The sequence below is a fragment of the Chenopodium album genome, chromosome 10, assembly GCF_948465745.1.
Source record: "Chenopodium album chromosome 10, dcCheAlbu1.1, whole genome shotgun sequence".
Taxonomy (NCBI): Eukaryota; Viridiplantae; Streptophyta; class Magnoliopsida; order Caryophyllales; family Amaranthaceae; genus Chenopodium; species Chenopodium album.
Window position 1 is genome coordinate 33,578,270 of NC_137843.1, and position 22,576 is coordinate 33,600,845.

The 22,576-nt window shown below is 37.4% G+C and overlaps 1 protein-coding gene and 1 non-coding gene across 2 annotated transcripts; both read left to right on the forward strand.

Annotated features, from left to right (window-relative positions):
- The first annotated feature begins 9,264 nt into the window (after window positions 1–9,264).
- On the forward strand, window positions 9,265–9,370 carry LOC145565714 (small nucleolar RNA R71). Its single transcript, XR_014095094.1, has one exon. It is a non-coding gene; the product is annotated as a small nucleolar RNA R71 (small nucleolar RNA).
- Window positions 9,371–13,400: 4,030 nt separating this feature from the next.
- On the forward strand, window positions 13,401–14,528 carry LOC145565152 (uncharacterized). The gene is made up of 2 exons (XM_081625240.1): window positions 13,401–13,856; window positions 13,932–14,528. Exons 1-2 carry the CDS (start codon window positions 13,401–13,403, stop codon window positions 14,526–14,528), a joined length of 1,053 nt encoding a protein of 350 aa, XP_081481366.1.
- The last annotated feature ends 8,048 nt before the right edge of the window (window positions 14,529–22,576 follow it).

Consider the following 22,576-nt stretch of genomic DNA (forward strand, 5'->3'; position numbering starts at 1 on the left):
AACCCTTATCTTTGTTATGGTCCTCTCAATTTCCGGATCAAATGGCACTAAAATTCGATCTTGTGCCCTACGCATACAAAACTCAAAGGAAAATATTAATAGCACGGCTACAAATATAGCCTAAAAGAAGCAAAATCTTTTTGAATTTTTCAAGTAAAATGGAATAGAATCAATCAACTATAACAAATAACCATGCCATTTCCCGGCAATGGCAGCATTTTGACGGGAGGTAATTCTAGGTCATTGGATTCTAAAACTCCCCCGATCAAACAAAATTTATAGCCAAACCTACTCCTAGTATGAGGGTAAGTCCAAATCAAACCCAAAGGAATAGAGGCAAATGCTACGGTCTTAAGTCAAGCTATTCTAAAAATTGAATGGTCAGTTTGGTAAAACAATAGTAAATCAACACAACAAATTCTAAGAATAGAAATCAATTTCAAGATATTAGGGAATCAGGATCCACATGCATTCACGATAAACATGCTAATTTGACGGGAAGTTGATCGATCGAATAATGCGAGGGAAAATTGTATTTGCAATCAAAATCACTTGAAAAACTATTTCCTAAGTGTCAAACTAGTGGTCTCTACGAATGACTATCAAAGGAAAATCACGAGACAAGTTCAATCAATAAGAGTAGCTTAAAAATCAATGTGTCGTATCAATGAAACTACAATACAATCTAGCTTTATAATCAAAGTTAGCTACTACTTAACAAAACAAACACAGGCACAAATTCCATCAACCAATTTTAATCGCAATATAAAATCAATATAAATCCTTAAATTAGCAATAGTCTATCAGTCATACATGCTTCACAAAATCCTTAGCAAAGGATCTACTCACTAAACATTGTAGAATTGAAAAGAATAACTAAACAAATCATCAATTTAATCATCAACATTGTAGTCAAATATCAACAATCAAATCAAACAACCAACTAGAAATTCAACAATATATCAAAGATCAAACACTAAAATTGCATTAAATAGTAAGGAATTCTTACAAAAATTTAATCAATATAATTGAGAATGACGATCAAATGTAGCTATCATCAATTACCAAGTTTCTCTCTCTAAAATCTAGAACAAAATTTTGAGGTTTTCTCTCTAAAAATCTCTTCTATTCTATCTCTAATAAATTCTAGTACAATTCTCTCTCTAAAAAATGAAGAAAATCTATATATAGTAAAACTAACAAAGGATAAGTTAGTTAGATGTCCAAAAAGAACCCGTACGGGCACTAATAGGAATGGTGTCCTTCGAACAAGTGTATTATTCCGATAGAGGGTTCGGAATTATTAGAAAGCTAATTATTCAGTGATTTCAAGTGATTGGAATGCCTAGTTGGAGGCCGCTTATGAACAATAATGTTAATGTATAATTAATATTACAGCTTAATCTTCACTGAACCTTTCGGGTCACACCCAAGCAAACTAATGATTTGTCATGACGAATTAATCCGAAAGGAATTGATGAGTCGCTCGAATATTATGAACATAGACGTCGGATATCGAGCTAGGAGCGTCGAGACCGAGCATCGTCAGTTGAGCCGAATTAATAAAACGACGAGACGGTTAAAATCAATTAATCACTAATTACCAAAATACCCCTAGCGTCGGAATGCCCTGAGTAAACCGAGTGCTAGGGGCAATGGTACTAGCTGATAGGAATGGTGTCCTTCGAACAAGTGTATTATTCCGATAGAGGGTTCGGAGCTATTGAAAAGCTATTTATTTAGTAAGTTCAAGTGATCGGAATGCCTAAGTGGAGGCCGCTTCCGATCAGTAATATTAATGCATAATTGATGTTACAGCTTAATCTTGAATGAACCCTTCGGGTCACACCCAAGTAACTAACGATCTGAAACGACGAATTAATTTGAAAGGAAATAATGAGTCGCTCAAGTAATTAATATTTAGACGTCGGAAATCGAACTAGGAGCGTCGTAACCGAGCGTCGCAAGTTGAGTCGAATTAATTAAAGACGAGATGATAAAATCACTAATTAATCAACAATTTATCGAAATACCCCTAGCATCGGAATGCCCCGAGCAAACCGAGTGCTAGAGGCATTTGGTATAGCCAAGGGGGCTAGCAAGAGCACCATGCCGAACCTAGGCTGGCTGGTGCGTGCTAGCGCACCATGGCTAGCAAGGCTGCCAGCACATGGCTAGCATGCCATTCTTTCATGTGCGTGGCATCCCACAGCCACCCAGCAGCATTACGCACATGGCGTGCTAGCATAGCAGCCATGTCGCAACAGCTAGCAACAAGGCCAGCACGCATGGCGCGCCAGCCCGCAGCAGCTAGTAGCAGCATGGCGCACATGTTGATGCGCCAGCCACGCTAGCAGCAGCCATCCGCACACCAAGCGCTAGCGAGGGGCTACTTGGGTGCTTTGCTTGGCCTGCCACGTGGCAGTTGCTGGTTGGGTCAAGTGGTGAGGGCCGGTTTTCTCAAGCCTTGGGGATCAAGTTTGGTCCCCCCTCCCCTTTCCCTTGTGGTCCTTACCTAATCGCTCCTCTAAGTGTGCCACTTGTTGATTAATTAGTTGTTGGCTATTTTCTTTTATTTTTGATTTAAAAATAAAAGGAGAAAATTGATTTTACCAACTCTCCCACATTGAAGGGAGAGTGGATTCTCACTTGAGTTTCCCTATAAATACCCAACTTAGGATTTGGGAAAACCCACTTAAGTAAGAAATCAATTAAGCATCTCTACTTGAGAGAAAACCTATAAGCTCATAAATTACTCGGGTAGTCTTTTTGGTCGGACTTGGCTAACCTCCAAGTATTGGACCGATCGGCTCGAGTTGTGGGTGGAATTTCGTTGGAGGTCCTTGCCATTTGTGAGGCTCGGTTTTTCTCAAGTAAGAGCTCTGTCCGGGTGAGCGAAGCACGCTAGAAGGGTAATTTAGTCTTTCCTCTATTCTTGTTATTTATGCATTTTGTTATATAAATTGTGAGTTTGTTTTTAGGCTCGAGTTTTATTTCTGCGGTGAGTCGGACTCATCGAAACCTAACAGCGGCATCGCAGCCTTGCTTATTTATTTTTATAACAAATATTTTTCAAGGTGTTTTTAATGATTTATTTTTCTTGTTTATGTTGCTAATTAGATTAGTAGCTCGGTTTTATTAATTTTAAACCCGTTTTAAAGCTGATTATGGCCCTTGAACCCAGATATTCACCAAAAAATAGTAAATTTTTGGAGGAAACAGCATTCTGGAATTTTTTTTATCTTTTAAGGACTGTAAAAGAGGCCAAAATCTGACCAAAAATGCCTTTTTTCGAGGGTTTTTCTTTTTGACGAAAAATTTTAAATCTTTTAACCTTGAATCTTAATGGCATATTTATGGTGATTATGTATATGGTTCTTTCCTTAATGTTTCTGCATTTTTTTTACCTCTTTAAGCATGGTTACTTTGTAGTAATTAGTGCTTAAAAGATTGGTTAAAATTTTCACATAATTGCAAATCCATTGCATTAAATGTGAAAAATTTATTCTTTGAGGCTTCTAAGTATTAAAAATCTAATCTTTAATTGTTTTAAGTGGTTGGAACTTTGAGTTACTAAATTACTAAATTCAATGAATTTTTGGTTGAAGTTTTAATTTAATCATGTATTTAGTTGATTGGATCATAAAGTTTGAATCTTGTGATAAAAATTTCATTTATCTTCATATTGGAAGATATAATTTTTCAAGGATTCACAAGTTAAAGTTGGAGTCTTTATTTGAATTTTATGTTCATAATTCCAACTCCCCTTTATTTTGTCAAATCTCATGATTAATTTAAATTAATAGTGAGTATTGCCCTTATTTATTTTTATTGCACCAAGTTGAACCAATTTTATTAAAGAATAGTTCTTGGGAATAATTTTGGTTGTGTGCACTTTGATGAATCTTTATTTAAGTTGGACTTGTTATAATTTTTCATTTTTCTCATTAAATTAATTCTAAAATCAATTTGGAATTAATTAATTAAAGTCACACAAAAACTCAGGTTTAATCCAGAGAGTGTGGCACGCAAATCAAGGCACATCATCCTTGGCCAGCCGGGCTGCCAAGCAGTCCGCGTGTGGCTGCCAAGGGGGTTGGTGATTTTGGTGCGCGCCACACACCTCAAGGCGTGGCTGCTACCTGCTGACCAGCAACATGGCGTACCATGGCCAGCTAGCAAGCGCATCCCAGCACAACAGCTGATGTGCGCGCATGGGTGAGCGTGGCTTAGCTGGGTGCGTGCTGCTGTTGTGTGCGAGGAGTAGGGGGTATGTGTGTGTGCGTTTTTTGGTGCGTTGCGAAGGGGGCAAGCAGCCTTTTACGTGCTTCCTTGAATCTTGCAACCCGCAGCAAACGCTTCTAGACTTGGCCTAGCAAGTGCTGCGTGGGGTGGTGTGGGAGCACGCACCAAGCTGCATTGCTCAAAGGGTTGCTAGGCACCCTTGGCTAGTTTACGCGTGTTTGTGCATTGTTTCTTTTTTATCGTTGTAAAATGCATGGGGCATTCACATATAGTGAATGGATGAATAGAATGTATACTCTCCCACAGGTTTTATAAAAATGGCAACTAGTGGGGCCCGATTAGGATAGAAAATACGGACTGCATTCCGTCTCATATTTTTGTAAATCTAAATACGGTCTGCGAACCGTTGAGTAATTTTGTACCTTAATATTTAGATTAGTGCTAGTCGTAGATACTAGTGTTTGCATAATTTTGGTTATGTCTTGAAGACGGAGGTTCTTGGAAGATGAAGCCATGAAGTTGCAAAAGATGACCCTTGAAGACTCAATGAGTCATGCTAGTTGCCAAACGCATCATTGTTTATGTTTTCGATATATATTTATGATTATATATATGAATTATATGTTAGATGCATAATTAGGGTTTTGAATGTTGCGATGATTAATTAAGTTCACTTAAATCAACCAACATAGAAACCCTAGGTCCCTAAAATATTGAGTAAAATTGTCATTCCAAAACAACACTTATCGACCTATTGAGAGTAGTGATGGGCTACGCCAAAGCGAGGCATCACTATTACTCCCTAGGATATGTAAGGCATACTGGGTATGCAAGTTGGTTTTTGTTATACTCAACGATATGAGTGATGGAGTCCTAACATGTCGTGGCAAAGTGGATAAGTTGTTGAGAGAGCATTAGATGCGACGATTTATCTAACCAAGAGTGGCTTGGAGCCATTAGCAAAGAGTTGCTTACCTTAGAACATTGAGGGTTAAGACAAGCCACAACATGCTTAACTACTTATTGTTTCTTTGGATCTTGGAATCGACTTATTCTCACCAAATGGGGACAATTTAATGTGTGAATAAGACGTTTAAATAAGTTTGATTATTATGCATGATTTCAATCTTATTTAAATATTATGAATGGTTTTTCATTTCAAATTCTTTCAATTGTAGAACAATGTCTGCAAATAACTTAAACAACCAATTCTCATTGTGCTCAATTCTTGACAAGGAGAAGTTGAGTGGGCTACATTTTCTTGATTGGCAAAGGAACTTGCATATAGTTCTCATGCAAGAGCAAAAGGAATACGTCCTTGATGAGGAAATGCCAGAGAATCCAAATGAGGAGGTGACTCAGGCTGCCCTAAACCAATGGCAAATTGCCTATCGGGATGTCAAATTCATCATGTTGGCCACAATGTCTCCCGACCTTCAAAAGACTTTCTTTGAGAAGGAGACAGCTTTTGAGATCATTTCTGTGCTGCAGAACATGTTTCAAGAGCAGGCCCGAACTGTAAGGTTTGAAACCCACAGGCAGATCCTTGAGAGCAAGCTCAAGAAAGGAGAGCGAGTCAGCGCACATGTACTCAAACTGATAGGATTATTTGAGAACATGGGAAGGCTTGACATGGGTGTAGGGAATATTTCAAGCATCCCACACTTGAGCCCCACTGTGATCATATACTTAAGCATGGTGGCGTCCAAAGGGAAGGAAGCTAGAGCAAAAGAGTCGCCAACAAGTTTTAGGAACATGTAAACCGTTCATAGGGTGAAGGTTACACCCCTTCACGATCCATGAGATCGCTAACTCCATAGTGCTCTGGAACCATGACTGGATATTCGGGATGAAGATACAAATTCAACCTAAAAGAGATTGAACCTGCCCTAATAATAGGCCTCTACTTTATTCTTCTCATATTCATGTGCGCTTTCTAACTAACATACAATCAATAGGTTAATCCTAAACCTGTTTAATCTATGTTGGTTGAATATTAATGCACAAATAAAACTATTATTGGAGATCACTTGAATTATAATCATATTAACCTAAATAAGATTATTAATTATCTTATTAAGTGTGATTACAAGTACAAATTCCCTTTAACCAAGTTCACCTTCTCACACCATGCCAAACATTTCTCAAGGTTTTCAAGACATGCCTCAAATGAAACACCGCCCACGAAGAAGTCATCCATAAACACTTCCATTTCCTCCTCTAACATATCTCCAAATATACTCATCATGTATCTTTGAAATGTTGCGGGAGCATTACAAAGGCTAAACGGCATTCTCCTATAAGCAAATGTTCCATATGGACAAGTGAAGGTTGTTTTCTCTTGGTCATCAGGGTGGATAGGGATTTGGAAAAATCCCGAATAACCATCAAGAAAAAAATAGAACTTGTGCCTCGTTAGTCTCTCAAGCATTTGATCAATGAAAGGAAGGGGGAAGTGATCTCTCTTGGTGGATGTGTTTAGATGTCTAGTCTATACACATCCTCCATCCCGTGACCGTCCTCGTCGGAATGAGCTCACCTTTCTCATTCTCGACGACGGTCATGCCTCCTTTATTTGAGACAACATGAACGGGAGAGACCCACCTAGAACTTGAGAAGGGGTATATAATTCCCGCATCCAAAAGTTTGGTGATCTCTTTCTTCACTACCTCTCCCATTTTGGGGTGTAGCTTTCGTTGTCTTCCAATAGAAGGTAGAGCACCCTCCTCAAGGGTTATGTGATGTGTACATAAAGCGGGGCTTATACCTTTGAGGTCATCAATGGTATAACCCAAAGCACCTTGATGCTTTCTCAAGACATCACACAACTCTTGAGCTTGGCGCTCACTCAAAGAAGAGCTAACAATCACGGGATAGGTGGAGTTGGGTCCCAAGAATTCATACCTAAGGTGTGATGGAAGAGGTTTGAGATCAACCATTAGAACACCTTTACCTTCCTTTGATGTAGCCACTTACAACGCTTCTTGGCTAGAAATGCTCATACACATTTGCTCTTCAACATCCTCAAGGCTTCCATTGAGCACATCTTCATACAAAGCCATCTCCTTGCTAGGAGCACCTATCTTTTCCTTATTCAACAAAACATTCTCAAGAGCATCGTTAGAAGTGAGCAATTGCTCATGCATAGAAGACACAACATAGTTAAGAGAATCAATCAACATGCAATTTTCTAAAGAAGAACTTGGATACTTCATATTATCATTCAAATCAAATTCTATCATCTCATCCCCTACTTTGAGTGAAATTTTAGCATTTTTCACATCTATCAAAGCACCCGAAGTAGCAAGGAATGGTCTCCCTAGAATGATAGGAATGGTAGCATCTTCGTCCATCTCTAGCACCACAAAATCCACCGGAATAACAAATTTTCCAACCCTCAATGGGACATCCTCTACCTTACCCTTAGGAAACTTAATTGACCTATTGGCCAATTGCAAAGTGATGTTAGTAGGTAAGAGTTCCCCTAACTCAAGTCTTTGGTACACCGAATATGGCATAAGGCTAACACTAGCTCCTAGGTCACACAAGGCATTCTCAATTTGCATTTTATAAATGGCACAAGGGATGGAAAAGTTTCCGGGGTCTTTTAGCTTAGGTGGCATCTTGTTCATTATGATTGCACTACAATTCTCGGTTAAGTTCACCGTCTCTACACCATCACAAGTCCTCCTACCACTCAAAATGTCTTTGAGGAATTTTGCGTAGTTGATTGAGCATGTCAATGAATCTTCCAAATTGTTCATCTAACTTGTGTCTCATGAATTTTTGTTGATAAGGAAACTTGGGTTTCACAATTTCTTTCTCCACTCTCACCTCACTAGGCTTCTCAATCTCAACCTCACTCAAAGATGCACCATCTCTATCATCTTCAACCAAAACCTCTTTTGTGCCCTCCTTGGTCTCACTCTTCCTAGGCAAACTCTCCTCAAGAACCTTACCACTCCTTGTGACAATAGCATTGACCGGTCTCTTGGGATCTAGGCCTTGGGAAGGTAAAGAAGAAGGACTAGCATGGTCTTTCAAAGCATTAGCAAGTTGAGAAATTTGGTTTTCAAGCATCTTATTAAGAGTCATCATTTCGTTAAATTTCTTGTCACTTACGGCCATATAAGTGTTCAACAATTTTGTTTGATTTTCAATGATTTCTTCCAAATTGGTTCTATGTGAGGAAGAAGAGGTTTGAATATAGGAATTATCGTTTTGGGACTTTGGAGCAAATCCGGGTGGGGGACCCCTTTGAGAATTATTTTGAAAATTTCCCCTATTTTGATTGTTCCAATTACCTCTACCTTGATTATGGTTACCATAACCTTGGTTATGATTACCATAATTTTGGTTATGATTTTTGCTACTATAACCTGGGTTGTTATAGTTACCTCGGGAATTTTAGTTCCCATGGTTCCTATTACCACCACCTTGGTTGTAGTTGTCAAAATTGCCATGGTATTGACCTCTTTGATTCTCAAACCTAGAATCATGATTATTTGACACATAGTTCACATGCTCATTCACATTTCCATCTTGATCATCACAAACATCCATACATGCATTAGGGCAACTAGAAATATCATGATCATACGACCCACAATCATCACAAACAAGCATCCACTAGGCATGTTATTAGAAGAGGGAGGGGGTTGAGAATTAGAAGACATACCTCTCCCCTTAGATTGGGAGGGAAGACTTGAAACTTGGTAGGTAGCACTTTCCAACTTCGCCTTGATAGCGGACATCTCCTTTCCTAAGTTTGTCATTTGTGAGGATAGATTGTTGATTGCATTTAGATGATCAACCGAGTACACCGAAGAGCTACTCTTGCTAGTTGACTCTCATTCCCCATCTTGCCAATCTCTATAGTACCTCACTACGTCTTCAATTATGTCCACCACTTCCTCTTCCGTTTTGTTCATGATAGGACCTCTGGCTCCTCCATCTAAACATGATTTTCCTTGAGGACTAAGGCCTCTATAGAAAATTTAAATAATTTGGTAGGTAGGAATTCTGTGGTGAGGACATTCTCTTTGATACTCTTTGTATCTCTCCCATGCTTCATAGAGACTCTCACTAGGCTTTTGCTTGAAACCTTGAATCAAAGCTCTAGCCTCTGCCGTTTTCTTTTGTGGATAAAAACGGGATAGAAACTCCTTAGTCACTTCATCCCATGTCCTTAGAGAATTCGGCTTGACTTCCTTGTCTAGCCATTCCAAGGAACGCCTATGAGAGAAAAGGGAAAAAGCTTGAGGCAGATGAATTCTTGGGAAATTACATTCACCTTGATAGTATTGCAATACTTTTCAAACTCCTTGAGATGATTTAGCGGGCTTTCATGCTTGGCCCCACTAAATTGTTTCCTCTCTATCAAAGTGATCATTGCCGGTCTTATTTCAAAGTCATTTGCCGGTGTTGTAGGTGGAGCAATCCTACTCTCAAATCTATATGCACCGGGAATCCCCAATTCTTTCAACACCACCCTTGGATTTTCTCCAATTCTTACTTGTTCCTCTTGATGTGGTTCTTCTTCACTTGAAATGCTAGGGCTCAAAGATCGTCTAGCACCCATTAACCTTGCAATAGTTCTCTCGATTTTTGGATCAAATGGCACTAGTAAATGACCACGTGCTCTATGCATAAAATCTGAAAAGAAATGGTTAGTAGCACGGCTACAAATGTAGCCTAAAAGAAAATCTTTTTGTATTTTCAATTAAAAGTGAAATAGACTCAACAACTATAACAAAGCACCAATATCACTCCCCGACAACGGCGCCATTTTTGACGTAGGGAAAAGTAGGTCGGTTTCTACCCTTTCCTAGAGCCAAAGAAAATTTATAAACACTCGACCAACCTAATACGAGTATATGGTAAGTTAAGGGTCGAACCCAAGGGAATGAGTAGGTGCAAGCTATAGCCTAGGTCAAGCTACTTCGAAGATTGAGGGAAGATGCGGTTGGTAATTAGGTATCAAGAAAACTAGATTAATCAAGTAATTCAATATACTAAACACTAGGGATATTGGTTCCACATGCAAGCTCAATGATTATGCTAATTGATGGATCACTCAATCAATTCAAACGTTGCAAAGGACAAACAATAGTTGCAATCAAAGGAACTCAAGGGCTATCTCCTATAAGACAAGCTAGGGTTCACTATGAATGGCTAACTAGGAAAATCACAATCAAATTCAATCAATTAAAGCAATTCTCAAATCAAGAGTTAATGTCATTGAAATTTGCAATGCAATCTAGATTAATCTTATAGGTTGATCACTCCTAGTCTAATTAATCACATGCACAACCATGTCAACCAATTTAATTGCAACAATTCAATCAATCAAGGATCATCAACTAGCAAAAGTCATCAATCTAGCATGCTTCCCCTTCTCCCTAGCAACTAATCTACTCACTATTCATGGTAAAATTGGAAAACAAAACAAATTCAATCAAAATCATATTCATTTCAAGTTTAATCAAGAAGGAATTCAATCTCTCAACAAATTCTAAAGCAAAGAAAGAAATTCAAATCAAACATTCAAAATAAAGGAAATTGCAATAGAAGTAAATTCAAGGGAAAGAAATCTCACAAACTTTCATTAATGAGAAGAAGAAATCCAAGATCAAATTGAAATCCAAGATCAAATTCAAGTACAAACAAGTATCTTAAGCTTCTCTCTCTACTTTCTCTCTCTACTAAATCTGGAAAAATATATGTCAAGTACAAAAATGAGTCGTCCCCCCCAAAAAGGAAAAGATTAAGGGTACAAATAGAAGAAACAAGCGAAGGGGGCAGGGCGCCTGGTGCGCGCGCACCACCAGGTGGGTCTGCACGCACGCACTTCCTGTGCCGCGCGTGCGCACCTTTGCTCGGTGCTCGTGGCCTTGCCTCCTTCGCTTGCTCGATCAATATCTGCGCTCTCGAGCATCCTTATCATTGGTGCACTCGAGGCAATGCTCGTGAGAAGGGCAGCTCCTTTATCTTCCAAGCATTAGAATGCCTCGAGCCAAACCATAACTTCCAAGGCCCTCGAGCTCGCGGAGCTAACTTGAATTGTGTTTTCGGAATCCCGAACTTTGCTCCATTAACTTTCTTGAATGCGCTTGAGCTTTCTCCTTGGTGATCATACCTCGAGAAACTCAACATACCTACAAAATAAATCAAGGAAACAAAGAATCGAGAGAAATAGTCGAGAAATGAACAAAATGACAAGAAAACCAAAAAAAGCATGCATTTCTCTAAACTTACACACAAACATGCAAAGCAAGCATTATTATGTAAAAACACGATAGAAAGGAATATAAATGGGAATAAAACTATAAAGAAAACCTAGCATAAGAGTGTCATAAATGACACTCATCAGAGGCAACCAATTCCGATAATTGATAAGCGAAATCGTCATGGCTTGGGTTTTGAAGATAAAATTAGTTCTAATGTTATGAAAAGGAAGTCTCTCACGTTGAACGGGCAATTTGTGTTACCAAACGACACTAAACCATTTTACGAGTTTCCCAAACATTGGTATGACCTGGATAAAGAATAAATCCTCCTTGGGTTAGAAATTTTCTTTGTAGAGGCAAGCAATGAGGAATCTATTAAGAAATGGTTCAGTAAGAAACCAGTATTTAAGGAAGATATTGACTAGGCTGACCATCTGAAGCAAGGAGTTCTAAGACGTTTTTTTTCACCAATTTCTTATTATGAAGTCTGATTCGATCCCACTACTCTTATCAGTCCAATAGAAACAAAAGTTGAAAACAATATTGGACCCGAAACTCAAGAACAATTCCTTCCATTCCCTGAGCTATATCATTTTCAATCCTCTACCTCAAACGGTTATGAAACCGATAGCTCATCATCTAGCTAATCAACTAGCCATACACTGCCCGATATCTCATATCATGAAGATATCGAAGAAGTTGTTTGTAAAAATATTTGTGTACAAGAAATTGATCTTAATCATGATGCATTTTCTAATAATGAACTTTTCAATGAACCTAAATCATGCGTGACACCCATGGAAGAGTCTATAAATGTAAACATAGGTATGGAAAATGATGTAAAAGAAGTCAAGATAGGATCTTTCCTTTCCCTTGATGAACAAAATGCGTTCATTAATTTACTTAAAGAATATGTGGATGAGTTTGCATGGTCTTATGCTGATATGCCTGGTGTCAATCGTAACATTTCAGAACACCGTATACTTCTCTATCCCGATAGTAGGCCGAAGTAACAAAAGCTTCGTAGAATGAAACCAGAATTTAGTGTCAAAGTCAAAGAAGAAATTCAAAAGCAACTTTATGCCAACTTCATTAAGCCGATCAACCATCCAGAATGGCTGGCAAATGTGGTGGTAGTACCCAAGAAAGATGGAAGGGTCAGAGTGTGCATTGATTTTAGGGATTTGAATTCAACATCACCAAAAGACTATTTTCCATTACCCCACTTTAATGTTCTGGTTGATAACACTACCGGACACGCAATGTTCTCATTCATGGAAGGATTCTCAGGATACAATCAGATACTCTTGTCAGAAGAGGATATGTCGAAAACTTCTTTTATTACCCCATGGAGAACCTTTTGTTATAGGGCAATTCCCTTCGGATTAAAGAATGTTGGGGCCATCTATCAACGGGCCACAATGACGAATTTGCATGATCTCATCCATGATATCGTAGAGGTCTATGTTGATGACATGATTGTCAAAAGTCATGATCATGAGATACACATCGATGCTCTAAAATCATTTTTGGACAGAATTAGAAAATACAATCTAACGCTAAATCCTCAAAAATGTGTATTCGGGGTAACTTCGGGAAAGTTTCTGGGCTTTGTTGTGAGTCAAGACGAAACTAAAGTTAACTCTGACAAGGTAAAGGCTATACAAGAGCTTCCTCCGCCAAGAACAGAAAGGAGATTCGAGATTTCTTGGTAGAATCCAATATATTAGTAGGTTCTTATCTCAATTGACAACTCGTTGTGAACCTATATTCAAGCTACTTAAGAAAAATGTCCCAATAAAGTAGGATGATGAATGTCAGGCTTCATTCGATTCCATGAAAGAATACCTCTCCAATCCTCCAGTTTTAATGCCTCTAAAACTAGGGAAGCCCTTAATATTATATCTTGCTATCACGGAAACGGTTATGGGAGCTCTTTTGGCACAATACCAAGAGAGTACAAGGAAGGAAATAAATATCTACTACCTCAGCAAAAAGTTCCTTGAGTATGAAACTAGATATACTTCTTTAGAAAGAGCTTGCATTGCCCTTTTTTACGCATCAAAGAAGCTTAGACATTATCTGCAAGCACATATTCCTTATCTAGTTTTGAGGTTAGATCCAATCAAGTACATTTTTGAGAAACCAATCTTGAGTGAAAGTATAGCAAGATGGCATGCAATATTGTCAGAATTTAACATTCAGTGCATGAATCAAAAGTCTGTCAAAGGGAGAGCTATATCTGAAGCTTTAGTTGATGGACCTATATCAGGTGATGAAAATGATGATGATTTTCTAGATGAACATATTTTTTATCTTAGTACGTCACAATGGAAAATGTACTTTGACGGAGCCTCTGACAAGAAGGGCAATGGTGCACAAGTATTATCAATTGATTCCTATGGAGTACGTATTCTGTTAGCTGGGAGTACAAATTACGTTCGCTGTCAAACTTAGTTTCCCAACGACGAATACACGGCTGAATATGAAGCTTGCATCTATGGAATCAAAGTAGCATTAGCAGCCGATGCAAAACATCTCACAGTATACAGTGATTCTTATCTCATAATTTCCCAGACTATTGGAGCTTGGAAAGTTCGGGATGAAAGATTGCAAATGTACACGGAGTATCTTCAGCAATTTATCCCATGCTTTGAAGAAATAGAGTTCAAACATCTCCCTCGTGAGCAAAACAGCTTCACCGATGCTTTGGCAAATCTTGCGCTGAATTTGATTTTGGATGATGATGTAAAGATACAATTAGTAACGATTGTAGAAAAAGAAACTCCATTGGTTAATCTTGAGCCAAATATTACTCTATTAGCCCAGGAAGATAATGAGGATGCTTGGTATACTGACATTAAGAAGTATTTAATCGGTGGAGAGTATCCTGAGGGAAGTCACAAGAAAGATCAGTTGGATATTCGAAGGATAACTTCTCATTTCACGATATTAAAAGGTTTGTCGTATCATAAAAGTTTTGATGGAAAGCTGCAGTTATGCATTGATGGGGAACAATCACAAAGGATCATGGAAGTAGTACATGGGGGATAATGTGGACCTCATATGAATGGAAGGATGCTTCCTTAGAAGATTCTTCGAGTAGGGTATTACTGGACCACCTTGAAAAGTGATTGCATCCATTTCGTACAAACGTGCAAAAAATGTCAGTTATTTGCAAACCTTAATCACATGTCGCCTGTTAGTATGAATAATCTTACTTTACCATGGCCCTTTTCCAGTTGGGGCATAGATATCATTGGGAAAAAAATCCGAAAGCTTCGAATGGGCATCAATATATTTTTGTTGCTGTTTACTATTTTTCGAAATGGGTAGAGGCATCATCATATTCAAAACTAGGGGAAAAACAAGTCTCAAAATTTGTGATCAATAACATCATATCTCGGTATGGGGTACCTTTTGAAATTATATCTGACAATGGTTCACAATTTAAAGGCCATCTTAATGAGACCCTTGAGAAGTAAAAAGTCAAGCATCACCAATCATTGCCATATCGTCCTAAGACCAATGGAGCTGTTGAAGCAGCTAACAAAACCATCAAGATGATAATCTACAAGACAACAAATAAGGCTAGAGAATGACCCAATAAACTTCCCTATGCACTTTGGGGGTATAAAATTTCCCTTCGAACACCAATTGGGACTACTCCATATTCTTTGGTATATGGAATGGACCCACTTCTTCCAATCGAAACAAAGATTCAATCACTTCGCGTAATGAATGAAAGTGAGATATCTGAAGAACAATGGTTTAAAGAGCGATACGATGAACTTTCTCTAGCAAGTGAACGAAGGTTACAAGCCCTTCACAATATTCAACTCTATCAAAGACGCATTGCTCGAGCTTTTAATAAAAAGGTCAGGGAAAGGAATATTCATGAAGGGGATTTGGTACTTAAAGAAAATCGAGCACCAATTCATGATCCACGTGGAAAGTTCAAGCTAAACTAGTCCAGTCCATTTCTGGTCAAACATCTTACACCAGCTGGAGCAGTAAAATCGATGGATCTTGATGAAAATGAGTTTGTTCATTTCACCAACCTTGATCAGTTAAAAGAGTATTATGCTTGATTGGTATAGTGTTATATTTGCGAGATAAAAAAAACGTGAATCTCCTTCTAGTTTTGGATAGGCATATTGTATCGTGTTAGAGTTTAGATTTCATTCATGTTTGCATTGCATGCCTAAGAGTCATATAGAAATATTCATTATTATTAAAATATCATGATCAAGTCGATATCTAACAAAATATGATTACAACAAATAAACAGACTTTTCTTTTATTCAAATGTAACACAAACTCCCTCGTTTTTTTGCAAGATTACAATTACTTATTTTTACCATGAAAACAATAACCACATACACCATACTTCAAAGACCAATGCCTTCAGATATGGTTTCTTCTTTTGGAATTAAAGGAACACACAAGGGAAATATGAGTACAAGAATTAAAATATAATAAGAAAACCCTTGTAAGGATTTGTTCAAGCATCATCCTCGAGGTCCTCCAACAACCTTGTTGTGTAAGACGCGGTTGGAACATTATCTTCAAGAACTAGAAGTGCTGGGACCATTCGTGAAAATTGCCATACACGAGATGATTCCATAAGAGCTTGCACATTACCAATAGCATAGGTGGTGCAAGGTACCACTAGAAGCTCATGGAGTTCAAGGAGTCGTTGGAGTTGGCCTGCTTGCCTCAAACATCTCCAAGGAAGGTAGAAAGTGAACCGACACAATCCTAGAAGTTGAACACCTCTGCGCTTGTTAGTGTTAATTGTTATGTATTCCACATCAGCTTCAGCAAAAAGGTTTGGCCATGCACCTTGGTTGCAACATTGACGAAATATAGGGAAAAAACCTCTTTCTCGAATGTGTCGGGTTTAGTAAGGAATTCGAGTAGGCGGCCTAGACAGCTTTAATTTCTCAAATAACCAGAGTTGAAGCACAATTGGACACCCTTTGCAAAAAAAATCCTTGGGTTTTGCTTTAGATGGTCAAGCCCCATCATAAGTTCTTCTAGGATGAGAGGCCTTAAACGGTTCCCTGACTCAATTTGTGACAACAAAAAAATGCAGCGAACATGACAGGAAAATAATGATTCCTTGAGTAAGACAAGGCCAAGAAATAAAAGGACACAAGCTCTCTCTTGGCACCTTTGGAAATTTTCATTATTAATAAATCCCCAATGAGGTAAAGAGAAAGTTTCAAGGAAATTCTCTAACATCAAAATATCAAGCAATCGATAATTACTTTCCATATTCAATGGAATACCTAGTAAATCCCTCATGACTGCATCAGTTGCCCTTGGGTCAGTAGGAGTAATTACACGACCTTGTTTAGGGAGACCTAATAAACCCTTTACTTCTTCTAGAAGATGTGTCATTTCTACCTCTCCAAAACGGAAAACATGGTGCTCTTCATCCCAAAATTCAACAGCAGCATGAATCATATCATACCGAGGTTGAATAGATAGAAGATGGGGTGATGGTTCTTGTAAAGACACTAGTATAAAGGGAAAGGCAAGGTGGAGAAATATTTATTACCACCCCTTTCAGTTAGAGCTTTCTAGCTCCACTAATTTCATAGATTTCCATATATATTGCATTCATGTTTAGAGAAAGATAAGGAAAGAAGGAGTAACAATTTAAAGGATTGAAAGAAGATGGAAGGAGATGGTTTGTTGTGGAAATGAATGAACATCACCTCCTTTTATAAAGGGGTGGTGGGGATAATGGTGCTAAGAAGAAGAATCCGAAAGAGTTTGCTTCCACAAACTCAGTACAAACCACCTGATGTTTTTTGCATCCAAAATCCATAGATTATGTTATATTCTTTCATGAATAACTGTCTTTATTCCTAAAGATCATGCAACTTGGGATTTTAATCTTTGCTTTAGAGGATCCAACTCAAGCCAACATTTGTGTTGCAATTGAGTGAGAATTTCACTCTCTTTATAAGCCAGTTTTTCAACTACACTCAAGCCAACATTTGTGTTGCAATTGAGAGGGAATTTTACTCTCTTTTAAGCCAGTTTTTCAACTGCACCAAAGCTAAATTGAGTGAGGAATTCACTCTCTTTATAAACCAGTTTTTCAACTACACTTGAGCCAACATTTGTGTTGCAAGTGAGTGGGAATTTCACTCTCTTTTTAAGCTAGTTTTTCAACTGCACCAAAGCCAACTTTTGTACTGCAAGTGAGTGAGAAATTCACTCTCTTTTTAAGTTATATTTTCAACTGCACCTAAACCAATGTTTAAGTGACCATTTAATTGAAAATCAATTACGATTTTCTTTGTTTTTTTTAAAAAAAATATACGCATCTCATATTCAAAAAAATGTTACCTAATGCCATAATGTTACTAAAGTGTTAAGTAAAAATCAAACAATCATGATATTTTTAAAGTGTTACCAATGAGTGTTACTTAACCCCAATTTTGTAGTAGTGCCGCATTGATCAAAATTTTTGTGTCTTTTCTCTAACATTGATTATCATTTTTATTTAAACTCAATCAATTTGGGGCAATCTGTAGACACCAAATTTTGATCTTATTATTATGATTAATTATTATTATTATTAATACCATTAATATTTTTATTTATCATTTTTATCATTATAATTGTTATTTTTGCAACGATTATCATTATTTTGCCATATTTTTTTTAATTATGTGGTAATAACGCAGGTACATGCTAAATTTGTTTTTTAGATAAACATAATAACAATTTTAAAACTATTTAAAACGAAAAAAAAAACAAGTAAAAATAATATTTTTTATTCATAATTTCCTAAATACATGTTACAAATTGTATTTCTAAACTACTAAATTACAAAACTTTGAAGTACAACTAACACCATATGTATTTTTACCCTGCTCCACCGAAGTGATTTCGCGCTTCACTTGCTAATTGACAAGTAAATCAATGCAACAATTAGGAGGACCACTAACCACATAATGTACATGAAGTACACCTGTATCATTCTCATGTCTTCTTCAAAGGTGAAGACAGGTTGACCTTTTTGGTTATTCTGGAACATGGTGGCTGAAATTAATGGTGTTTTTATTTGGTTTTTTCGGGCAAGGAGGAAGATAGAAGGAGATAAGAAATAAGTGGTGAGTGGAGATTTGGATAAGGGTAATCTTCTTTTTATAGTTAAAAAGTGTGTATATTATACCGTATTTTTATATGTATACATATGACAATTGTATAGTTTAAAAGTACGACATTTTTGTCTCGCCGAGGGAATATGTCATTTTTTTATAAACAAGTATTATTTAACCCTTTAAAGTATAGTAAGTGTATTGGTATGTTCATTTAGAGTGTTAGAGTACTTTTTTTTTGTTTGATCTAGTGATTTTTGCGACTTGTGCACAATACTCAAATTTGGTCAGCTTACCTATAAAATTCATTACTCCAAAGACTCATGCCCAACCAAAGTATGGAAATGACAAATATTCCTTTTCCTGCAATAAAATTTGCCACACCTAAAAATGAAGTACTACACGTTATAGTAATAAAGGGACCTCCTTGAATGTACACTTTTTATCACTAAGAGCCGCAGACTAAAATAATAATACCTTTTTTTCTTTATCTTCCCTCAATTTATGTTGGGTTCGATGAATTTATATTCGGACCGTTTGTACCAATATATATCTAATATGATAGATATATAAAAATGAGTGATTTGCGGGGCAGTGAGAGCCTGATATTTAGAATGTACGCGGAGTAATGTTATTTGTAGAGTGGTAGGTGGAGCTACTCATTTTCCTTTTACGTCGGCGTATTTCTATGATCTTGTAGTTTTTTTTCTTCTTTGTTTTTGTTGTTTTGTGAAAACCATAGCAGCGTGTTATGGGACTTCTGTCATCTTTTTTTTTCTTTTTCTTTTCCTTTTTCTTATTTTTTCCAATATTTTCTTTTTTTTTTTTTTTTTTTTTGTCTTTCTTATTTTAGTATATTTTTTGTATTCTTTCACCAATTTTGATGTACATTCGTCAATAGTAAAATAATGCTACCTTTTTTTTATCTCCCACGGTTAATATTGTATTCGATAAATTTCAATTCGGATTAACTGTATCAATAAATATCTAACGGTAATTGAACAGCTGGATTTCATACGCATCACATATTGCATATTACTATTCGAAACACTAATTGACACTATTCAAACATTATTTGACACTATTCAAACACTATTTGCCACTATTTAAAACAGTATGCACCATTGTGATTAGTTATGTATTCTGTGTTGCCGGCGTGAATTTAGATCTCTATTTTTGTTGCTTTTTTAGTTATTTTGATCTGGTTTTGTATATTTTTATCTCGATAGTGAATAATACGACTGTGATACATATAAATATGTGTTTTAATATAGTAAGACATGTTAAAAGTTTATACTTTTAAGGTTGTCCATTTAAGGGAATAATTTTTACTCTTAACCATGCCAACTTTATGTTGTATGGTTTTACATAGTATATTTTTAGTTTTGACCACGTCAATTTTATGTTGTACAACTTTATGTAAGGAGGGTGTGCCCATCGTAGGGGATCCTTCTCCTTATGTGCCCATGTCCCTTTAAAAGTCTAGGACTTTACACTTGTTATGGTTTATTAGGATTTGAATTCATGATGTTTAGGGGACCTTGAATTAGAGTTGATCCTATCATTATGCTTTTTCGTAAGAAACTAGTAAGGAGTCGCCAATGAGTTTTAGGAAAACTCATAAACCTCGTTTATGCCTTTCTCCCAAGTAGTGTTCAAGGGATATTTAGCACGAATCGTAAGTTTACCCATGCCCAAATTGGTTTACTTGTACCAGAAATGAGTTCGGGAGCGAGGTACTAAAATGATGTTCCCTTTAGGGGGTGAATCGTTATTTCTAGCCCTAGCGGCCTCTACTAGCTCTTCCTTTTTCACAATTTCTTTACCAAACAATATATGCAACGTGATACCTAAAAACTAAGTTAGTTGATTTTATTTACAAGCATTAATCACGTAAGAATTACATTGCAAAAGTCGTTATTCTTTATTTAATTAATATTCGTGAAAAGAACAATAAATAAATAATATTTGTCTTGTCGTAAGTGATGAAACAACGATTAATTATTCAAATCTATTCTTTATTTAACGTAAGATACTATGTGAAATTAATTAATTAAAAGTTTGTTTAAAGTGATCAAACAACATTAATTAATCAATTAAAGGTTGTAAAGGTTGATAGGAATGGTGTCCTTTGAACAAGTGTATTATTCCGATAGAAGGTTCGGAATTATTAGAAAGCTAATTATTAAGTGAGGTCAAGTGATCGGAATCCCTAGTTGGAGGCCGTTTTTAATCAGTAATATTAATCCATAATTAATATTACACCTCAATCTTAACTTAACCCTTCGGGTCACACCCAAGCAACTAACGATCCGATACAACGAATTAATCCGAAAGGAATTAATGAGTCGCTCGAGTATTATATATTTAGACGTCAGAAATCGAGCTAGGAGCATCGAAACCGAGCGTCGCAAGTCGAGTCGAATTAATAAAAGATGAGACGGTAAAATCAAATTAATTAATCAGCAATTATAAAAATACCCCTAGCATCGGAATGCAACTAGCAAACAGAGTGCTAGGGGCAAGTGGTGCTAGCATGTGCACCGCACCTAGGCAACAGTGCTAGGTGCGCATGGATAGCATGCACCAGCCGCGCACAAGCAACAACAGCTCGCATATGCGTGCGTGGCTTGCTGCGCGCATGTGCGGGCAGGTACAAGGCCAGCAACTGCTGGCACGACGCACCCAACAGCAGCCCGATAGCAAGCGAGGCATGCTTGCTAGGCTGTGTGTGCTAGAATAGTGCAACAGCAAGCCTCAGCCGGCAACCTGCATATGCGTGTGGCTTTCTAAGCCCAGGCAGCATATTTCACTACACCAAAGCAGCCATGGGCAGGCCCAGCCAAGGCCCAAGGCCACAAGCTGGGCGCGCCTTGGTGCCCAAGGCAGGCGCCACGTGGCGTGCGGGGATAGGGACATGTGGCGTGAGAAGGGGCGGCTAAGGGGAAGCTTGGGGAGGAAGGAAAGGTCCCCTCCCCTTGTGGTCCTCACCTACCCTCTCCTTGTATAGTTGCCACTTGTTGATTAATTATTTGTTTGGGATTTCTTTTTATTTTTTATTTAAAATTAAAATGAGAAAATTGATTTTACCAACTCTCCCACATTGGTGGTAGAGTGGAATTCTCACATAGCATTCTCTATAAAATGCCCACCTTGGGAATTGGAGAAAGTCACTTGAGTATGAACTCAAAAAGGCATCTCCACTTGAGAGAAAACCTTTAAGTTCATATAATACTCGAGTAGTGTTTTGGTCCGACTCGGCTAAACTCCGAGTAAGAAACCGATTGGGTTGAGTTGCGGGTGGATACCGTAGGAGGTCTCTACACTTGCAAGACTTGGCTTTGAAGTAAGAGCTCCGGGTGTGAGTGAAGCACGCGACAAGGGTAAGATCGTCTTTTCTCTCATTCTTGTTATTTATGTCATTTAGTTACATTAATTGTGAGCGGGTCTTGGGGTCAGGTTTTGTTCCGCGGTGAGTTAGACTTACCGAAACCCAACAGTGGTATCAGAGCCAAGTTCATTTATTTTTGTAACTAAAATTTTCAAGGTGTTAAAAATAGATTTAATTTCTAGTTGTGTCGCTAATTAGATTAGTAACTTGATTTTATTAATTTTAATTTCGTTTTATTTAGAATTTTGGCTCCAAAACCCAAATTATCGCCCAAGACTAGTGAATTTTGGGTGGAATTGATATTCTGGAAACATTCTGTCCCTTTAAGGCTTGCCAAAAAGCCAAATTCTGCCCTGAAATGCCTGTTTTGAGGGATTTTTTGTTTTGACGAAAAATTTTAAATCTTTTAAACCTTGACTCTTAATGGCATATTAATTGTGATTATGCATTTGGTTCTTTCCATTATGCTTCTGCAATTTAAGTCCACTTTTGACCATAATTACTCGGTAGTAATTGGTGCCTTATTGTTGGCTCAAATTTCACATAATTACAAATAAATTGCTTTAAGTGAGAAAAGTTTGTATCTT